At 44.0% G+C, this 22,630-nt stretch overlaps 1 protein-coding gene and 1 pseudogene across 1 annotated transcript; one reads left to right on the top strand and one right to left on the bottom strand.

The window, feature by feature from the left end:
- Positions 1-84: 84 nt before the first annotated feature.
- LOC127757382 (uncharacterized) lies at positions 85-816 on the top strand (annotated as a pseudogene).
- Positions 817-6,504: 5,688 nt separating this feature from the next.
- Positions 6,505-21,019, bottom strand: LOC127756560 (FT-interacting protein 7-like). Its single transcript, XM_052281915.1, has 2 exons — positions 20,884-21,019; positions 6,505-9,283 (listed from the first exon to the last, which is right to left on the bottom strand). Exon 2 carries the CDS (start codon positions 8,771-8,773, stop codon positions 7,073-7,075), a length of 1,701 nt encoding a protein of 566 aa, XP_052137875.1. The 5' UTR covers positions 8,774-9,283; positions 20,884-21,019; the 3' UTR covers positions 6,505-7,072.
- Between the last annotated feature and the right edge of the window lie 1,611 nt (positions 21,020-22,630).

Genomic DNA, 22,630 nt, shown 5'->3' with positions numbered 1-22,630 from the left:
GCTACCTTGGATCTACTGAAGCTGAAAATAAGTAGTGGATGGACATACTAGAGTTTCACATATTTTTTAAGAATATTGAAAGCCATGCTTCCTAAGGAGAATACATTGCCCGAGACGACATATGAAGCAAAACAGGTTTTATGTCCGCTGGGGTTAGAGGTCTGTAGAATCCACACTTGTCCAAACGATGGCATATTGTACCACAAGAAATAGGCGGACTTAGATGCTTGTCTTGTCCGCAAGGTTTCAGGACACAAGCAAATTGTCAGTTTTTTCTTTAACAGGAGGCGGCGCTGTACGTGTTGAGCACGAAGCCGACAAAGGAGGCCTTTCTTCACCGAGGGCCTCAAGCCGGTGCACCTCGCCGCCGGCGCGGCAGCGTCAGGAAGAGCTTCACGGTGGCGGCGGACTCGTCATCAACGACAATCTCGACATCGGCTGCTTCGACGATGACTCCGGCAAGGCTGGCGTACTGCCACCACCATGGCGGCGGCCGTCGCCGCCATCCACCATTTTTCCCGACGTGGGGGTCTTTTTTTCGTAGGCGGACACGATCCTTGAAGCCAAATGACCGTCTACAAAAATATAAATTAGGATGAAGTTCATTGTATTTTCGCAAGCGGACCACTTAAGCGACGCCTGCGGTGCTTTGATCCGCCTGCAAAAATTGGAGATTTTTAGTGTCGTTTGGGTATAGACGGAAGATTTTGCCGCATGTGAAAATGTGTTTTGACCGCCTGCGAAATCCTTTTTTCTAGTAGCGGTTGTCGTTCATCTTTGGCCGTCGAGAAAGACGTCGCCACGGCGCCCTTCTAGCTGCTTCTAGCTAGCTAGGAGCTAGAACATCTTTTAGCTTTTCCTTTTCTCTTTTTAGCTTTCGTTTTTTTTTTTTTTGATAAGCTGTTCTTGTATGTCTTTATACCGAACTGAGCGGCAAATTTTGGTTGTAGTAGATGCAAGGCCTTTAGAGAGGCCGCGGCTAGAAGAGACGTGACGGTCGAGGAGTGTACATGTGCATGTAAATTAGAGCTGTTAACGAGCCGAGCTCGAGCGAGCTCGTCTGCTTAGACTCGAGCTCGAGCCGAGCTTGAGCCGAGCCTATAAAATGTTCAAGCTTTCTGATAGGCTCGGCTCGAGCTCAACTGCCGAGCTTGATTTTTAATTAAAACAACATAAATTTGAAAGATAATCTTTAAAAATATAATTAATTTTTAGTTCATCATATTAATGTAAGAGGAAAAAAGAATAAATAAATATATTATGTCAATATAAGCCATATAGATAATATATTTAATCTCCAATTTATTAAATAACAACAAAAATCATATATTACTAAGCTCGTTGGAAGCTCGAGCTCGGCTCAACAAAGCTCGCGAGCTTAGAGAGAGGCTCGGGCTCGGCTCGTCAGGAGCTCGAGCTGAGCTCGAATCGAGCCTAGGACGAGCAGCTCGCGAGTCTCGAGCTTTTTTGACAGCCCTAATGTAAATATCAGCAGCGAGCGAGCTAGAAGTCTAGAACTGTACATTAACGCATATAGTTTTTCATTTGCCGTCCCCTTTGGAGAGATTGAATAATGTTTAAAACTTGCTACGACGATTAATTAGCCAGATATTTTTCAAGTGACTTAATTACCTATGATTTTTCTTACATTTTAGTCCTTTTAAAAAATATTTTCTAAATAGATCCCTAAAAATGTATTCTCCAAATATACGCTCTTCTTGGCACCACTTACCCTGGCTCTGAGGTCCAGCATGTCGGCACGAATGACGCTGGTGTTGAGATGTTGAACCTCGGCACAAATAACCTTGGCGTCGAGAAAATGATCCAATTTCAAAATAAGTCTTTTTTTAGAAATCTATTTATAAAATAAATTTTTAAAAAGAGCTAAAATGTAGAAACTATAACTTAGGGCCTGTTTGGTACAGCTCCAACTCCTAAATTTAACTCCAGGAGTTGGGTCTGGAATAGAGTTGTGGAGCTGCCTAAACCCAGCTCCATAACTCTAGTTCATTTTGTGAGACAGCTCCAGCCAGCTACACTCCTAGTTTTGGTGGAGCTGAAACTGTTTGGCCGAGCTCCAGCTCCAGGAGGGGTGGAGCTAGAGCTGGAGCTGTGCCAAACAGGCCCTTAGTTACCCGTGTGAATGGTTCCATTCCTCTCCTCTATCCTCCTTCAGGAGTCGTGTACAAGTGTTGTACCCGCACTTGACCGTGTTATCAAAAGAACAAGATAATCAATTGGTCAAATTGAAGTGGAAAAATTATAGTTTGACTCTCTTAACTATGGTCCATGTATGATTCATAACATTTAACCACAAAACCGGTATATCGACTCTTCCACTATTAAAACCGATGCAAACTATATCCCTGGGTGGTTTTGCAAACGGTTTTGACTGATGTGGCGTCTACATGGTGGTATTGACTCGGTCTTCTTTCCACGTATCATTGATGTGTCGCTTATGTGACATTTTAGAGTTAAAAAAGACAAAAAAAAATGGGACCGACATGTCATTCACACGTAAAAAAAAAGTGGGACCCACATGTCATCCTCTTCCTCCTTTATCCTTCCTCTCCCCTCCTCCCTCTCCTTTTTCCCCCTTCCTCTTCCTCTTTTTTCGGCCTCCTCGCTCCCCTTGCTCTTCTTTCTCGGCCCAAGTGCGCCGCCGCCCACCTGCTGCGCCGCACCTCTTCCTGCCTGACCACCAAGCTCCGGAGCTGCACGCCTCATCGTTTAATCGCGCTGCCGCCGAAAACCACTTCGGTCCCGACGCCGCCGCGCAGGGGGTTCGACTTCCTGCTGTCATCGCCTCCGAGACCCTGCCGGTGAGGTCTGCCGCTGCCCTTGAGACCACGGGCCTCCAGCCGACATCCAAGAGAGCTTCTTCCTCGATGCAGGAGCCGACCGCCCCAGCCGCCGGTGTCTGCCACCTCCTCTTGGAGCCAACGCCGCCGAGCTTCTCACTCGCCACCGCCTCAGCCATCACCATGGCCGTTGAGGTCAACACCACCGGCGTCGTCTCTTTCTCTCTTGTCCTCAAGCCATCGTGGGGCAACTTCGCCGTGCGCAAGCAGTTTGGCGCCGACGACGTGGGACCGACATCGGAGCACCATCCCGACACTGAACGCAGCGACGAGCACTGCCAAGACGCAAGAGGAGGATGGAGGAAGAGGAAGAAGAAGGGGCCGTGGAAGAGGAAGGAGAGAGAAGAGGGGAGAGGAAGGAGGAGGAAGAAGGGAATGAGGAAGAGGATGACATGTGGGGCCCACATGTTGGTGGGTCCCACTATTTTTTCTGTGTGAATGACATGTCGGTCCCACGTATTTTTGGATTTTGTTTTCACTCTAAAATGCCACATAAGTGACACATTGACGACACGTGGGACAAAGACTGGATCAACATTGCCACATAGGCGCCACGGCAACCAAAACCGCTTCCAAAACCACTCAAGGATATATTTTGCACCGGTTTTGATAGTTGGAGGAGTCGATATACCCGGTTTTGTGGTTGAAAGGTTATGAATCATACTCGGACCATAGTTGAGAGAGTCGAAGTATACTTTTTCGAATTGAAGTTCTCTGTTCTCACACAGGACACGAACAAGCTGGCGAAACAGAGCCACCTAAATCGATGGCCCAGCAAAACGAGCCCACCAATCCAACATGGACAACATATTTCAGTGGAATAAGTTCACTTTGCAACCCTCAAAAGTTATCGAAATCTAATCCATAGCCCTAAACAACAAAATCGGATATCTTGACCCCCAAACTCTTAAAACCGGTCCAATTTGACTCCCTCGGTGGTTTCAGAGGGCCGTTTCGCTAACGTGGCGTCTACGTGGCGATATTGATCGAGTCTTTGTTCCACGTGGTGTTGACGTGGCACTTACGTGGCAGTAGAATTAAAAAATATGAGTGGGACCCATTTGTCATTCAAAAAAAAAATATGGGCCCAGTCCTCCTTTCTTCTTCCTCCTCCCTCTCTCCCTTCTCTCTCTTTCTCTCCCCTTCTTCCCCTTTGGCCGGCGGGCGGGAGGGCAGCGAGAGCAAGCGGCGGCGGGCGGCGAGGCCGGAGCTGCGGCGGCAGGCGAGGTCAGGCGGTGGTTGGCCATCTCCGGCGCTGTCAACGGTGGCGAAGGCGAGGCGAGGCGACGCGGATCGAACACCAGCGCAGCTCCAGCGCTTCCTTCTTCCTCCGGCACGCCGTGCGCTGCGCGCGCTACTTCGGTTCGTACGACGGCGCTGAGGAGCACAAGCTCAATAGCACCTCCTCGTCAACCTCAACAACTTTCAGTACCTCGACCTCCCCAACGCGATCCTCCAACACAACTGGTACGAGCCGGACAAGCTGGATCTCAAGAAAGTCGCCATCGTCGCCGCCACACTCTCGCGGCCGCCAACTGAACGAGGATGCGTCGTCGCCGGCATCATCGAACCTTTCCTCTCCGCCCATCGAGTCGCATTCTGGCGCATGGGGGATCAGGTGATCTCGCCGCAACCGGCGTGGCCGTGGCTGCTGGAAGAAGTGGAGGACATCCTGCACTACACCTTCAACCGCAACGGACTAGAGTATGAAGCTTTCCTTGTCCTCACCACGGAGGAAGACGTCCGTGTGTGCGACCCACTAACATGCGGGTGTCGCGGCGGCGGGCGGTGGAGGCACGGGTGTGGCGCGGCGTCCTGCGAGTGGCGTGGCGGAGACGCGGGAGTGGCGGCGGCGCCTGGGCTAAGCTCCACCGCCGCGAAGACGAAGGAGACCACACCACTCCCGATGACATGAAACCGGTGGCGGCGGCCGCACGGACTCCCGACACCAAAATACTAGGGGGGTAGCACGCGTACCCGTGCCGTGACGGCGTTGAAGACCTGGTCGGCGGCGGCCTGCAGGTTGAGCAGGGCGCGGCTGAGCTCGCTGTACCCCGCCGCGTGTGCCTCCCGCCGCCGCCGCTCTGGTCTCCTCCATCTTCGCCGCGGTGGAGCTCAACCCGGGCGCCGCCGCCGCCGTCGCCGCTATAGTGTCGCCCGCCGCTCGTAGGCCGCCACGCCACACCCACACCTCCACCGCTCGCCGATGTCTCCACCGCTCGCCGCTGCGGGAGAGAGAGAGGGAGCGGCGAGGAAGGAGAAGGAACTAGAGGGAGGGGAGAGAGAAGTGATACGTGGGTCCCACAATTTCTCTTCTGTGTCCATGATAAATGGGTCCCACACATACTTTTTAATTCTAAATACCACCTAAACGCCACGTCAACACCACGTGTAGAGGAGACCCGGTCAATACCGCCACGTAGGCGTCACGTCAGCAAAACCGCCTTTTAAAACCGTCAAGGGAGTCAAATTGCACCGGTTTTAAGAGTTTAGGGGTCAAGATATCCGGTTTTGTGGTTTAGAGTCACGGATTAGATTTTGATCACTTTTGAGGGTCACAAAGTGAACTTATTCCTATTTCAGTGATCTTCCCTGGCTGTAGCTTTGATGGACTTGTACTGCACTGGCTGTGTTCAATTGTTGGGTTGGGAACCCATCCCTCTGCACGAAAAATGGAGCGATCCATTAGCGCGTGTTAATTAAGTATTAGCTAATTATTTTTTCAAAAATGAATTAATTTGATTTTTAAGCAACTTTTGTATAGAAATATTTTGCAAAAAATGCATCGTTTAGCAGTTTGAAAAGTGTGCGTGCGGCAAATGAGGAAGAGGAGGTTGGGAACCTGATGTCAAGAATTCAGACCTACTCCCTTCGTCAAAAAAAAAACGAACATAGAACTAGTATTAGGATGTATCACATCTAGCACTTGATTTGGTTTTTTATGGGACTAAAAAACTTTAATCTAGAATGGAATGTTACTCCTTCTAATAGAATGAATCTGGACAAATAGCTGTCTACGGAGTAGATGCTACCTTGCTGAGTTGTTAGCTCCGCTGTCTCTTTTTGTGCCTGGAGGTTTCAGTTTAGAAGTTGGCCCAATCTGGAGTCTTTTTGTGCTTTCGTGTAAGCTAGCAAATTAACCCAGCGGTTCTGTGTTTTTTTTTCTTTTTGGCTGTTTTTACATGTTATTGGCTTTATTAACAAACTGGGTCGATCAGTGGATCAATCTCTGATTAAATAAAAAAGTGCAGATGTGCTGCGAGAGTTCTTTTTTAATATTCTTTTTCAACCAATTGACTTGTTCCATGAGCAGCAGCCAGTGCACAGCTAATACAAATAATGGTTGCAGTTTTCAATCTAGGCCTGAAGGTGCCAGGGTGTGCAATGCATAATGCAGTCTGAAACTTCGTATAGTATCTTCATGCTCGTTTGTGCTATGCAAGATTCAAAACACTGACTTTTTTTTTAAAAAAAATGAGGCATATGATTTTCAATTACTAGAAAAAGATGAGAAGACAGTCGTTAAATGTTCACTTGATGCTAAAACATTAAATGTTCAGACCACAAACAATCGAAGCTAAGTACTCGCACAAGAACGGGCACATCCACGATACAAGGACCAAGGAAGTAGCTCTACAAACTGACATTAAAAAAAAAAAAAAAGCTCTAAGTAGTAGTATTACAAAACTGACATAAAGTGTTACATAACCATTCAAACAGGCACAATACTACAACAACGATTACAACAAATTACTAGCTGTGCAGCGTGAGCGCGATCCACGATGGTGGTCTATGGTTTCTCACAATGTAAGATCTGTTCCTCCTCACACAGCTGACTACCATCCAGAATACTAGACCACTAGTTGTTGGGACGATGTAACCTACTACTTCAGTATTTACAATGTTTAGAAATACACGTACAGCCCACCAACACCGTGGTAATACGCAGATGTGATGTGATTGGTGTCCTAAACCAAAGAAGAGAATAAAAAATGGTACAGTCTAGTTATTTGAGTCGAACAACATGTCCTGGAAGGTAAGGCTGCTAAGGCAACTTAACATACTCGATCAAGAGTGCAATGCTGAGCACAATATTACAAGAGAATATCTTGCTTGTCTGGCAATCGAGAAAAGAAATTCCAAATGTTCGATGGTGTATTCTTCTTCTGAAAGCACCAAGCTTTATATAGATGAAGTGTTACTGCTATGTATTATATGAGAGTACCTTGCTTGTCTGGCAATCGACGAAAGAAATTCTCAACGATCGATGGTGTATTATTCTTCTTCCGAAACCTTGGGTGCCTCATTATGTAAAATCCTGCGATTCCCACAAGAACCTTCTTTGGTACAAAATACACAACAATCGATACCATGACAATGATGAACTGAAAGATTGCAGTTGCTCTAGGATCCCTCCAACATAACAATGATTGGATCCTCTCCCCCTGAGTTGCTACATCACCCACAACTGTTTGAACCCTGCCGGCAACGCTCCTCAGTCTATCGTACCTCATTCTTACCAGGTCAATACTACAACTTGATTCGACACTATCAAACTCCTCATCAATCTCATCTGGATGTACACTGCCTAAACAAGATACTTTATGATCAAAAAAAGGAGGCTTCCTTGGTCTGAACCGGTAATTCCACAAAGCTACTAAGACAAAATAAATGATCACCATCGAGAGTACTAGCTTATGGAAGCACAGAGCCAGGACAAAGATGACATGAGAAATCAAGGCGACGGCAGGATTCTTCCATGAGGTCACGCTCTGAAACAAATGAATGAATGGGGAAGCAACCTGCATGAGTCGAAAAAAGTTCACTTTGCTTTTCCTCATACTCCAGCAGCTGGTGCCTCCGGTGGCGTTGCACATGTATGCAACAATCTCACTCCTTAGGGGCGGCTCCACCCGGCTGAATCGAAGGGCCATCACCTCAGCTACCTCTGAACGAAACTTATCTTCTTCCATTACTGTCAGGGGGTGTTCATAGTGCATCTTGGGCAGAGTGGACCGTGCGTACATGCCTAATAGGCTGATAAAAGATTCTGATGACAACTTGACAGCTATCTGCAGCTCACCGGCTTTCTTGAACCCACGGCGATTCAGAATGATAAGAGGGTAGGAGTGTGCATATACTCGATCAGTCTCAAGGCAAGATAAATGAATCTGTACCTTGCCAATCTCTCGATGGGCTTCACACGTGTGTGGGAAATGGTCAAAAACGCCCACAGTCAGTACGGTCGTAATGTCATAGACGCTCCACGTATGCTGTTCATTGAATACATGTTCAGGGCCATCGAGGATTGTGCGGGTCCGTACCCACTTATCACCATACTTTGCAACACAATACGGATTCACTGTTGATTTGCCCATTCTAAGTGGGAGGCCGGTAGCGCGCAATATCCCAAGATGAACCCTACCAACTGGGGGTCTCCAGAGTTTCCTGTCAGCGGGTCTAGTGTCATCCATATAGCCTTTAGAATCATGCACGATACGATATCTACCATCCAGCATGTTCTTTAGGCAAATTCGCATGCGGCTACTGTTGTCATTGCCATCATCCACAGAACTGTCGAACTGTGGCTTATCAGGGTTTTTAAGATCAAACCACTTGCTGGGCATGACATCAAAGTGGTTGTGTTCATCGCCTCCTTTTACTATAGAAGACAATGGTACAGTCAGTTGGCCGATGACAACCTCATCTTTACCGGGATTTGCAACAATCACATGTAGCTCAAGGTCATCCTCAAAGAATGGCTCTGCAGCAACAAATAAAAGGTCCTCTTTCCATTCATAGCTACCACTGGTTGTCCTTTGCTTTCCAAGTGCCCTAGTCCTCTGAACCTGTTTCCCTAACCTTGCCCTGCAAAACACCCCTGTGTCTGTGCCTGTGTTGCAGCCGGCCATGTCCTCCTGTTCATCGTCTCCTACTGTAACACCCTGGACCTCAACTACTGTGACCCGCAAGCACCATAGGTTTGGGTTCTCATACACTTTGGGTATATACCCTGATAAACCTACATGACGATATGCTTCATCAGCCTGTGACCCTATCCAAATCGCGAGCAGCAAGCTGGCCTGTGCTAATTTTGTCCCGTCCTGGTCGAGGAGTGGGTACCATGTTGGTTCCAGTGGGACATCATCCAGGGACCTTTTTGGAATGTCCTTGAGATCCAAGTGTAGCTTCCCTACAAAGTCATCTCTGACCAGATCCTTATCGTTGACTACGATATCCACAGTGGGGCTGGGAATCTTGTCATGCTGGAAGGAGAAAGCAAAAGTCTCGTTCCACTCTGGGTTCTTGTTCCTCTTAAAGCATCTGGGAGGTATTGCTGCTTGAGGGTATATCAGCGCTTATAACCTCCACAACCAGATAGGTAGTCGCCATAGACCCTGTAGTGTGTCGACACAATCAGCCTGCATACGTGAGAACATTTACAAATTCTTTCTTGCAACCATTTATGAAACCAGCTCAAATGAGTTACTGTTTGCATTAATTGCAAAAGATAGCAGCATATACAATAATCAACTAGTAAGAATTATCTGGATCAAGAGCGAGTTAAACCATCTCGCTTGATATTGTAGTAGTATTGAATTTTTGGGGACATCTATTTCAATGACAAACTATTCGTATTAGATCAACACTCGAGAACTCATCGCGTTTCAATCTTTTTCCTAGGAGTGAAAAAAAATTCTTGTTCTTACGAGTAGGGATCACTTAGTATTTGTAAAAAAAAAAAAAAAACAACAACAAATCCCCAGGTCCGAGATACCGGAAGTTCAGAAAAACTTGACCGAAGTTTCAAATTCCAATATGAATCTGAACAAAACTATGTTGAAAAAACAGTAGAGTTGAGTAAAGAACCCGTTCCACCAGTTTGGTTTGGCCCGTCGCTTCGGCCGCCCTTCTTCCATCCCCGCTGTAGTCCGTCGAGCCAGGGCGGTCTTGCCGGCGGGCGGCGGCGGCGGTGCCCGACTAAGGCACCGAGCAACCGGCGCTACGCCAGATCTTGGGCTGATCCGTCGAGTTCCTGGCCTCATGCGAGTGAAGCCGCCTTTGGGCGCAGATTCACAGCACCGAGGTACCGGAGCTCCCTGATTTGCCGCCATACAGCGCCGACCGGAGCCGACTCGCGCACTCCGATGAGAGGTTTTTGTTAAGGGGAATGGTCAATCAGAGAACGCTGTATTTTCAATTGATTTTGTGTTGGTCGAGGGGAGATCAGCAATCGACTCTGGCCTAGGAGTTCTATCGCCATGGACGACGAGAACAAGAGGTTCGTGCCTTTTCCTTTTCTTTTCTTTTCTTTTTTTCAAGAACCAATGTGATGGCTCCGCAGAGATTGCGCACTTAGCAATATTATATTTTTTCGTACTAGAAAAAAAAATGTCCGCATTGCAATGGAAGCCAATTTAATTTGTAGATATGCGTAGGTGAATAAATAATTATAATCCACTGCTTCGTTTATTCATGTGCTTATTCGAATTACAGAATTTTTGTGTGCAAATATTTTATATACATGTTCTTAGCGACTCAAAAGCAAATGTTGTAAAATAAAGTACGATAAAAGAAACCAAAAAGTCAAATTCAAGTTATAAATTTAAATTTGCTTATAGTAATAAGCCTAAGCCAAGCAATGAGGTATTCAAACACGAGCTCGATTTATCGTCTAGCTTTATCTCAAGTCGAGCAGGAATTGAAAATGGACAAAATCAACAACTTCGATTATCCTTTATTTTGGTTGGCATGCTCTTTTTGAAAGTAAAAAATGATTCTTATGAATTATTGTAATGATATCCCTAGTAGTGCGTATGTGTTGACGGGTGGTACCATGACTACGGTATTTTATATGGTATGGGGATCATTGGTACTAGGGTATATGCGAGATTGAGGTAAAAAAGATAGAGATAAGGATTTTTATACAGGTTCGGGCACCTTATCTGACGGGTAATAGCCTTACTTCTGTTGGGCGAAGCCGGTGTTGCTCTTATTCATCATAATCACATCAATACAATATTTGGAATAACCTATCGAGCTGTCATCGACTTGGCGGCATAGATAACCAACTCGTAGTCGACGGTAGGGTAGTCTTCCTCCTCGAATATGAACTCGTCGAGATCAGAGATGACGCTAGATCCCTTCCTTGTCACCTAGAAGGGAACGACGTTGATATTCTATACAATCCAACTGTCGGGGTTAATCTCATCTCTGAGTCATTTGCATTCACTTACCTGGGCGATAAAGCTATAACTCCAACAAACAAATTCTTCAAGCACTCGAATGAAAATATCATTGAAGGATTTGGGATTGTGCAAGACGTACCTCTCTGCTTTGAAGACAGGGAGGCAGTCTTGGATTTTCATGTTTTTGAAATCAAAGATTTTGACATCCTAATCGGACTTCCAATTGAGCAGCTTCTCATAAATACGCCCCGATTGGATAGCCTCAAGATAACTTTTTGAGGGAACGAATTCTCAGTTTCATTCTCGCGAGCAATGTTCACCTTGACCGACTCTCTCCCAGAGAATGAGTATGCGGAGGAGGTTACGGCAGTTCCCCCTAACAAGTCTCTCGAGACCCTTTTGGAAAATGAAGTCCTCGACTTCATCAAAGAGGAAGCGGAGCTCGGTGCGACTCTCGAACTCCCAATCATGGAACCGCCACCTCGACCTCCGCTTGAGCTTAAACCTCTACATGAAGGCCTACGCTATGCTTTCTTGCACAATGACAAAGAAGCCCATGTCATCATAAGTGACAAGCTTTATGAAGATGAGACTCAACGTCTTCTTTCTGTGTTAGAGAAGCATTGCGCTGTTATTGGCTATTCCCTCCAGGATCTCAGAGGGATTAACCCCGCACTTTGCACTCATCGTATCCCTATTGAGCACGAGAGTACTCCCTACAGGGAACCTCAACGGCGGCTTAATAATGTGATGCGAGAAGTTGTAAAGAAAGATGTCCTAAAACTCCTGCATGCCGGGATTATTTATTCTGTTCCATACAGTGAGTGGGTTAGCCCAGTCCAAGTTATGCCCAAAAAGGGAGGAATGACAGACGTTGTTAATGCTCAAAATGAACTTATCCCGCAACGAACCGTAACCAGATGGAGGATGTGCATAGACTACAGGAAGCTTCACAAGGCAACAAAAAAGGATCATTTTCCCCTACCCTTCATTGACGAAATGTTGGAACGGCTGGCAAATCATTCATTTTTCTGTTTCCTTGTTGGGTATTCCGGGTGTCATCAAATTCCCATTCACCCGGAGGACCAAAGTAAGACTACGTTCACATGTCCGTACGGCACCTATGCTTATCGTAGGATGTCTTTCGGACTGTACAACGCTCCCGCATCTTTTCAAAGATGTATGATGTCCATTTTTTCAGACATAATCGAGGACATTATGGAAGTCTTCATGGACGACTTCTCTGTCTATGGAAAGACCTTCGGTCATTGTCTGCAGAATTTGGATAAGGTCTTACAACGATGCCAAGAAAAGGACCTAGTACTCAATTGGGAAAAGTGCCATTTTATGGTCCGTGAAGGGATTGTTCTTGGTCATCGAGTGTTCGAGCAAGGAATCGAAGTTGATCATGCAATAATTGATGTGATTGATCAACTTCCTCCTCATGTGAACATCAAGGGGATCTGCAGCTTCTTGGGACACGCCAACTTTTATAGAAGGTTCATTAAGGACTTTTCTATAATTGCTCGACCTCTAACCAACCTGCTAGCCAAAGACGCTCCATTTGAGTTCAACAATGCGTTCCTAAAATCCTTTGAAATTCTCAAAAAGACACTCGTCTGTGCTCTAATCATCCAACCCCCTGATTAGACATTACCCTTTGAGATTATGTGTAGATTATGTGTGATGCAAGCGACTTTGATGTTGGTGCGGTCTTGGGCCAAACCAAGGATAAAAAGCATCATGCAATCTGTTACCCTAGCAAAACTCTAACCGGAGCTCAGTTGAATTATGCAACTACTGAAAAAGAGCTGCTCACGGTTGTTTTTGCTATCGATAAGTTTAGGTCTTACTTGGTGGGAGCAAAGGTGATAATCTACACTGATCATGCTGCTCTAAAATACCTGCTCACTAAGAAAGATGCTAAACCACATCTCTTAAGAATTTGACTTAGAAATTAAGGATAAAAAGGGAGTAGAAAATTCCGTAGCAGATCATTTGTTTAGGCTGCAGATTACTGACATGTAGGAACAACCAATAAATGATTTCTTGAGAGATGACATGCTGATGATGGTGCGCGACTCTAACCCGTGGTATGCGAACATAGTGAACTGCATGTTATCAAAGTACATACCACCGGGAGAAAATCAAAGTAAGTTGAAATACGAGAGCCGCCGTCATATATGGGATGAGCCATATCTGTATAGGGTCTACTCTGATGGCATGTTAAGAAGATGTGTGCCAGCTGAAGAGGGACTTAAGATCATAGAACGATGCCATGCCTCGCCTTATGGTGGATACTATGGTGCATTCCGCACACAGGCAAAAATTTGGCAATGTGGTTTCTTCTGGTCAACAATGTATGAACATTCGAAAGAATTTGTCAGAAGATGCCCAAGCTGCCAGAGGCAAGGAGGAATCACTGCTCGCGATGCGATGCCCCTTACATACAACCGGCAAGTCGAGATATTTGATGTTTGGGGTATTGACTTTATGGAACCTTTTCCCAAGTCCCATAACTGCGAGTACATTCTGGTGGCAGTCGACTATGTCTCCAAGTGGGTTGAGGCTATGCCGTGCAGCACCGCGGATGCGAAGCATGCCAAGAAGATGTTTACAGAAATCATATTCCCAAGATTTGGTACCCCAAGGATGGTCATAAGTAACGGAGGTTCGCACTTCATCGACAAAACCTTCCGAGACCTCCTGCGAGACATGGGAGCCAAACACAACATGGCCACACCTTACCATCCACAGACCAGTGGTCAAGCAGAAACATCGAACAAATAAATCAAGAACATTCTGCAAAAGACAATTAATAAGATGGGGACTGGATGGAAGGAGAAATTGCCGGACATACTGTGGGCATACCGGACAGCATACAAGACACCCATTGGAATGTCCCCCTATCAGATAGTCTACGGGAAGTCATGCCGACTCCTTGTAGAGCTTGAGCACAGAGCATACTGGGGCATCAGGAATTGGAATATGGATTTTGAAGGAGCAGGATAATGGAGAAAAATGCAATTAGCAGAACTAGAAGAATGGAGAGAAAAAGCATATCACAACTCCAAGATCTACAAAGAAAGGACGACGCGTTGGCATGATAAAAGGATAAAAATTAAGAGATTCAAGCCAAGAGACAAGGTACTGATGTTCAACTCCAGGGTTATGCTGTTCAGCCATGGAAAATTACGTAGTAAATGGGAAGAACTGTTCAACGTCATCGACACCTCTTCGCATGGAGCAATCACACTTCGCAATGACTCAGGTAACATATTTAAGGTAAACGGTCAACGTTTAAAGCTTTTCCTTAAGCCGAATGAAACTTTAGATGAAGAAGTGGATATTATTGAATTAATTGATTATGAACCATGATGATCTCATCTAAAGCATGCTTAATTTCATGTATAGTTGTCAATTTTGTGCTTAGCTTAGGATTGCGTGGGGCCAGAAGAAAATTGGTGGCCAGCGGGACCCACCAAGGTTTGGCCGAACCGGCTAAACCAGGGTGGTGCCCGTTTGGTTCCATTTTTGAAAGGCAGTTTCCCCTGCTCGCTTGTTGTCTGTTGTGATGCACATTCGGAGGTAGATCGATCGGATCAAAGCTCAGAACACCTTCTTCCTCCTTTCCTCCACCTTTGCAAATTCCCTTCTCCACCCTTGCTCAAGAGAGAAATAAAGCTTGCTCTCAAAACTTGAGTATGATGAAAAGAAAAGTAGCCATGCCCCTTCCATATTTATGCAAGGAAAAGTTGAGAAGAAAATATAGGAAAAAGGAGAACCATTTCCTTATTCCATCATTCCACAAAATATTATACTTTTCCTTTTACCACCACAAATAAATGGGGCTTTTAACTATCTGCCACTCTTACGAATGGTGCTTAACGATTTGCCACTAGACCCACATGTTGTAGACACATGAGGGCCCACATGTCATGGACAGTGAGTGGCAAATCGTTAATTGCCATATCACAGGAGTAGCAAATAGTTAAATTTCCCCAAATAAAGACCCTTGATCTAGGAGTATGACTGATAATCTTCTTGAGTCCGTATATTTGGCTTTGCAATATATATGATGCAGGTATGTCACAATTTATCCCTTCCGAGCTTCACATATTAGCCTGTAGAATAGGGATAAGATTTGGTACAATCTACTGGGAGAGTCAATAAGAGGAAAAGAACTAGTTTGCGAAAATTAAAAAATTCCCATGAGACTGACAGGTGAAGCAAGAAGGACTGGAATCAAGATCGTTCCATTTATCAATTACCCAACATGGTAGGTTAGCCACTGATAAAGTTCACGGGTACAGGTATGGTTTTGAATAATTTATATGCTTGAGTTATATTTTGGAAGATTTCATTCTACACTGACCTTTACTCAGGGACGAGTAAAGAGCTAAGTGTGGGGGGGTTTCGTTGGCGGTTATTAAATGATGATTCTATACCGCCAACATCTGCATAAAGTCCAGATAATAAAACATCCAACATAGTGATAGGTGTCAAATCTCACATATTCCACAAGTGTTGGTGTATATTTGTATGCAAATGATAAACCCAGAAGTTGGGAGGAAAATTAGACTAAAGTGGAGGAAGAAACATATCCATACAAGGATGGGCTTTGAACTTTATCAAAACACTGAAGAATCAGCCCAAAACTCCGAAAAATAGATAGAGTAGGACCAGGAGAGAAGCTGGGCCAAGGGCCAGGCCAGGAGGACCCAGCCCAGGTTGGTTCAGCCGAACCCTGGTCTCCACCGTTGAATGTGGGGTTTGGCATGGACGCTTTAGATATTCTCCTGATGGCAATTGCGGGGCAGTTTGGACATTTCCCCTTCTCACAATCATCATAACTATCCTATATAAGAAGCTTCACTCCTTCACTTCTTCACACACTTCCAAGCTTGAGCTGAATTACAAGAGGCTCTATTGTACTATTTGTATACTAGAATTAGGAAGAGAGTAGAGTAGAAGAAGTCGGAAGAATTCCGGAGCTGTCGGTAATCTTCTCTCATTTCTTTTATTCTGTTTATTACTCTGATATCAATAGAATTATCTTCCTGGGTAATTTAGATTTATCTTGTGAGAATTATCTCTTGGTTAGTTACTAAATAGCATACGAGAATATTGTTCACTATAATCAACTAAAATATAGTGATTGCTTTGGTGAGTTATAAACACTAAAGTAGATATTAATTACTTAAACGTGGTGTTTAGGTAATTGTTATCCAGTAATTGTTGCGTATCCCACAATATGTTTGAGGTAGGTGTAGAGGTGGTGACAGCCCTCAAGATCACTTAAGTCCTCCCTGTCCGGGTGTAGAGCGACATCTGGGAACAGCGGGTTGCCAGTGCTTGAAGTGTCGCGTTAGGATTAAACTTAATTTTTCCCTAGATATTGTTTCTCACCAGTAAATCCTCTCTATCCTAGCCTATCCTTTGCTTGGTGTTCTTGGATGAACCGGAGGAAGATCTGATCACACACATTCCCTTGGATTCTGTACCCTTGGAATACTCCGTAAGGGAAGTGCTACATCGGTATATTCGTGCGCTTGCGGATTTTTATCTGTGACCGTATGAATTACCAACACTCCTCGTGGCGGGTCTTGTGGCGGTGGCTCGGTTGCAGCTGCTGAAAACACGCTATTGAGATTGGTTATCATTTCTCGCAGTCGTGCTGCCCATTAATCAGCTTCGGGGTTCAAGACTGGGTCGATAGGAGTTTCTCTCAATATTGAGTTAGAGCTCTTAACTGCTGAGCGGGTGTTTGCGTAACCGTCGCGGCTGCTGCCGCACCGGCTTTAGTTGTTGATGCGCTGGTTCCGGTTCCGTCGATTACATATACGTCCCATGGTGTACTCGACGAAGAAGATTCTTGGTCCTCTAAGAGATGCAAAACAGATGGCTCGTGAGGGCCAACATCGACAAGACCCACGAACCAATCTGGGGTTGTCGTTGCGTCCTGTTTCTCTGCAACACACCAAGATTGAACTCGTGGTTGTTGGATCTAAGAGCGTGGCGACTTGATTGTCTTAAGGAAGATTTTGCAACTCGAGAGGTCATGAGATCTCGATTTATGGATCGGACAATAGGTGATATTTGTTGGTGAAGCGCATTGAATGCCTCGTTCTCTGTAGGTGTAGAGCTTAGCCTTCACATGTAGTATCACCAAGCAATCCTCCAGAGGATGCTTGGATGCCTTATGGACAGGACACCAACATCTCGGCTTCTGGGCGAGTATCCTTGTCAGCGCATAGTTCCTGTATGGAGGACAAAACTTGGTCGCTTGAGGATTGCTTCTAGGCATCGGGGTTGTCGATGTTCTTTTCCCACTTGCGTGGGAGGAATTGTCGACAAGATGTTGTTTCTCGAAGTCGTGACCATACCATTCTTGTTCCCAATAGTGATTGGGACAGTCGAGATCGGCGTAACGGTGTAGACTGGAAAAACAATAGCTCCGAGTTGAGTCCACACCAGCGATGTCGAGGTAGAAATTCCTTGATTGGCGCTAGTGTTGACGTTGTTGTCGGAATGGCTTGAAGTCATGTCGGCAGAATCTTGAGCACCAAGTCCCCCTACCTGAACGTGCCACTATCAACGAGTGATACTAGTAGACCAGATGAGTTGGGTACTTGGGTATTGAGGTACGTTGGTAAGAGGATCTGTGTGATATGACATCAAGTAAATAGAAGATAAGGATTATACTGGTTCAGTCCCCTTATCAGGTAATAGCTCTAATCCAATTTATATGGGATTAATATGGAAAAACCACAGAATACAATGGGAGTAGATAAATCTGACGATACTGACGAGATCGTAGTCGATGAACTCGACGAGATCCCTCGGAGACTTGGCTCTGTATGCTCCGGCTTCGTAATCAATGGTGGGTGTGTTGGCAATAAAATTCGATGCCTTGCACCCCTCCTACAGGGTCACTTTTATATCGTGGATCAGCTTGGTCTCTAAGTAAGACTCGGAGACATCGGACCCCGTACGATCTAATAGAAACTCTATCCACACCGAGTAGGATTAGTTAGTCACCCAACCCGTGGGGACATTTTCCATAATTCATGACAAATTCCTACAACGTATACGGAAACAACCCGTGTACGTGAAGGTATACCATACCCGTATATTTCATAAGTTGTAGGATATGAGGTATGGCTTATCTGTAACCATAACATTGTATTCCTATGTGAATTCTTTCTTCCATAAAACTTATTTTTATCTAAATTTTAGGTATTTCTGAATTGTATTTTTACATGGACTTTTTTAATATTATTTGTTTTTGTAAAGGTTAATAACGAAGTTGGACATTTTTTTTTCAGAAGAAGAAAGGGGTACGTCAAGGTGATCCCTTATCACCCATATTATTTAATATTATAACTGACATGTTGACTGTACTAATAAATAGAGCCAAAGTGAATGGGCAAATTGCAGGAGTAGTACCACATCTAATTAATGATTGTCTCTCTATCTTTCACTATGCCGATGATACAGTATCCTTTATGGATCATGATCTAGAAAAAGCTCGTAACATGAAGTTGTGCTTTTTGCCTTTGAGCAATTATCAGGTCTTAAAGATAAATTCTCATAAAAGTGAATTATATTGTTTTGGTGAAGCGAAAGAGTTTGAAAACGAATACATGGAACTCTTCGGTTGTTCCACTGGTCAATTGCCATTTCGGTATCTGGGTATCCCTATTCATTATAAGAGATTAAGAAATGCCGATTGAAAAGAGGTGGTAGAACGCTTTGAAAAGCGTCTAAGCAGTTGGAAAGGAAAACTCCTATCCACTGGATGATGGCTAACATTGATTAATTCGGTGCTAAGTAGCCTCCCGTTGTATATGATGTCTTTCTTTGCCATACCAAGAGGGATACTTACAAAGCTTGACTACTTTTGTTCTAGGTTTTACTTGCAATGTGATGGTCAGAAAAAAAAAAGTATCGTCTCGCTAAATGGAACATATTGTGCCGCCCCAAGGAACAAGGGGGATTGAGAATTCATGATTTGGAAATTAAGAATATGGCTCTACTTAGTAAGTGGTTATTCAAGTTGCTCTCCACGGAAGGGGTTTGGTAATAGTTGATACGTAATAAGTATCTAGGTGATAAACCTCTTTCTCAAGCTCAATGGAAGGCTAGGGACTCACACTTTTGGTCTAGCCTCATGAAGGTGAAACGGGACTTTCTCCGTTTTGGATCCTTTATAATTCAAGATGGCTTTGTACATGGGCTATCCTATAAAAGTTTGGTTCGTGGGATATAGTAGTTGTGGCATGTCAATATTTGGAGAAGGTGGTCAAGGAGTTTTTTACCCAGAGATATGGGTGGCGATATAGTCTTAGGATTGGTGGCTCTTAATACTCTGTGCTTTTGGAGGAGATAGCCAAGGAGTTATTCATGGGTGACAATTTAGTCTTTGGATTGATGGTCCTCAATACTCCATGTCATTCTTTTTTCCTTTTGAGTGTGGTTTTGTATGTTTGGCTGTGTACATCTTAGTTATACAGAGGCCGGAAATGTTCTCAGGATAATCGTATCACCTTGATGTAATTGATTGAGTTCAATAAAAGTTTCCATTATCTAAAAAAAATATTTATTTCGCATCTATTGGCATGAAATTAATCCCCTCCATCTCCTCCAATCGTTTTTTTCGTAAATATTGACCGAACAAGCCCTAGATGAATGACTTCCCACAAGTTGCATCAGCAGCATGAATTTTAGCACCATTTCTACTAGGTTGACATGATGTGAGCCATAAAGAAGACCGGAGAAGCACTTGGTACACTAGACAGAGAACAAATAATAGCAGGATCACATGGACATGGGCCAATAATTCCATCAAACCTTCTGACAGCCCAATCAACAAATTCTTGAAGCAAGCAAAATCTTGATAGAACAAAACACCTCACACAAGAGTAATTAAAAGCAATATAGTTTGGTAACTTTGTGCCTTGATTTTCTACGAACAGGATCCAAACATGAGGACAAACAAATGTCTAATTAAGGGTCTATTTTGAGGAGTTTCTGACAGCTGCAGTTTCTCTTAAAATCTTTAGCTGCTAGAAGCTCCTCTAACAGTCTAGATTTTCATTTAAATTTTGAGAAGTTTTTAGTTGTATAATCTAGAAAATAAACTAGAAGCCAGAAGCTGAGTTTTCCAGCTTCTCGACATCCTCACTTCTTAGGATTTTAAGCTCCTCAAACAGGGCCTAAGTAGAAGCATGGCGTACAGCCTTACAACTCTGAATCAAAACTCCAGCACAGCAAATTAAGACAGCCCGTAGCTTCAGCCTTTCACGACCGAGAGCAGCAGCCGGCCGGCCGGGCTGATGCTTGAAACAGCAGTAGGAAACTAGGAATGTAGGATGACAATTAACAGCTTGACTGGATTGATTCAGTACAGCGGTACTCTAATTTGGGTCAATTGAGCCATCTATATCTACAGTATTTCTGTTATGCAAAAGCATCTGTACTATCTAGCAAAGCAACCTAAATTTGTCTGACACCTACACACACGATCGAGTAGCAACCGATCAGGTACTGTCATGTCTAACATGAGTACGGCATCAACCTTAGCACTCTGTTAGCATGTCAATACTTTGTCCGGTAACACAAGCACAAAAATACCTGCAACTCTACTGTAGTCTTTCTCTAAGAGGAAGAGAGGGATCAGAGAGGTCATAAAACGCCATGGACTAGCTTAAAGATAAGAGACCTCAAAGTATTTCACGAATTGAAATGAAACGATTACAAAAGTCCTCGCAAGAAAACAGATAGGATTGGAAAGCTAAACTGCAAGGAAATTAAACTCTGTGTGTTGTTACCTTGCTAACTCTGAACCTCAGATACCTGCAGGCTCCAGATCGTCCAATCAGCCGAGGACCAAAAGCAGAATGAAGTATCTGTCCGAAAGAAATCCAAGATGCCACCGCTGCAATTTCTCTTGCTCCCAGCCTTTTTACTATTCCTCTGCAGAGCAGCTCTGATGCTTCTAGCTTGTCTCCCTCCCCCAAAGAGCAGCTAACAATATATTACATACTAGTAGTCGTCTTCCTTGACATGATATGGTACAGACTAGTCTTTTTCTATGAAATGTCGGGACAATGGTTTCGATTTTTATCTATATCTATTATATAATCATTAAGACACCATGTTTACTATTTGCTTAAAAAACCATGTTTACTATGGAAGCTTGAAATTCTCACATTAATTAGAGAAAAGTAAAAGGATTTACACCGTTGCTTGCGATTTGCTTTGATTGGAAGGAGGGATAGATGAAGGGGGAGGAGAGACTAACTAGTGGGTGCCACACTGTTTTTCACCCTAAGTTACTACGTTGGCATACCATGTAAAAAAAGATGTCAAATAGTTATGAAACCATGTCTTTAAAGTGATAAAAAAAATAAGAGCAAATGTAAGAGGAGCATCTGGCTATTTACCAAACTTTATAGTGACAAGTAGTTTAATTTCCCGCCGAAGTGTTAAAGGAACCGCACCTTTTGTTCTTACAAGGTGATTACGGCCATGCACATCACTGTGGCTTAGAGAAGAAGGCGCATAGGCTGAGCAGATTACTCAAACTACGTTCATTCCCGGGTTTGGGAAGCCGCACGTGAAATAAGAAAATTCATTAGCGTACGATTAATTAAGTTATTAACTACTATAAGTTTAAAAAACTTAATAGATTTCTCTAAGAAACTTATAGATAATTTTATAAAAAATACACACCATAAAGTAAGTGTAACTTAACTGGTTAGGTTTTTTTTCAGTAGAACCACTCCATCTGGATTCAAACCCTAGATACTCAAAAATATAGGTATGCGTGCGTTGTGCATTCCCGCGCTTTGTACCGTGTTTTAAAAAAATACACACACCGTTTAACAATTCAAAAAACGAGCCAACTAGAATTTGCCATTTTAAATTGCTAAAAAGAACTCAGCCCACCGGTAAAAACAAATTCTGCGGATGGCGAGGCGGGGGTGCTGATGCGCACGACCCAGCGTGCGTCCTTCTTCATGGCCGGAACCGTGCGACGTGGGGACAGGGAGAGCGGAGGACGGTTGTTGAGGCCGCAAGCGACGATGACGGCAGCGTGCGGTGGTGCTAGCCTGCTAGGCCGACCGTACCAGCGGTTGCATTTTGAATTAAGGGCATATATTTTAAACTAAGTATCAGCTTTCTTAGCACACTTTTCATACTATTAATAAACAATGTGTTTTGTGCGAACAATTTCATATATAGCAGTTTTCAAAAATCAAATATTTTTTAAATTTTTTAAATAATCAGTACTTACTTAATCATATGAGTTAATCACATATCCCGTTTTATACATTATATGTTAATCATCCAATTCTAAACTCTTATTAGAACTGGCACTAAGCTGAATGTTGGCGCACAGGTCAAAATAAAATCCAAGAAGAGCCATTATGGTACAATTTTAGAAAAGTTTTTGTTCGTTCTAACTTTTAATTTTCAGATTTTAAAATAAAAGATTTTAGGATGTGAAAAAAAGACAAGTCATTTGATTGATACGCCTTCAACTAACCGCAAATGGATGAAGGAGAAATAAAA

Source organism: Oryza glaberrima, chromosome 12, assembly GCF_000147395.1.
Source record: "Oryza glaberrima chromosome 12, OglaRS2, whole genome shotgun sequence".
NCBI lineage: Eukaryota > Viridiplantae > Streptophyta > Magnoliopsida > Poales > Poaceae > Oryza > Oryza glaberrima.
Note: the sequence above shows the minus strand (reverse complement) of the source record. Positions and strands in the feature narration are given on the sequence as shown.

Bases quoted from the DNA above. Each gene is read 5' to 3' on its own strand.
- LOC127756560 (XM_052281915.1), bottom strand. From the start codon at position 8,773: ATGGCCGGCTGCAACACAGGCACAGACACAGGGGTGTTTTGCAGGGCA.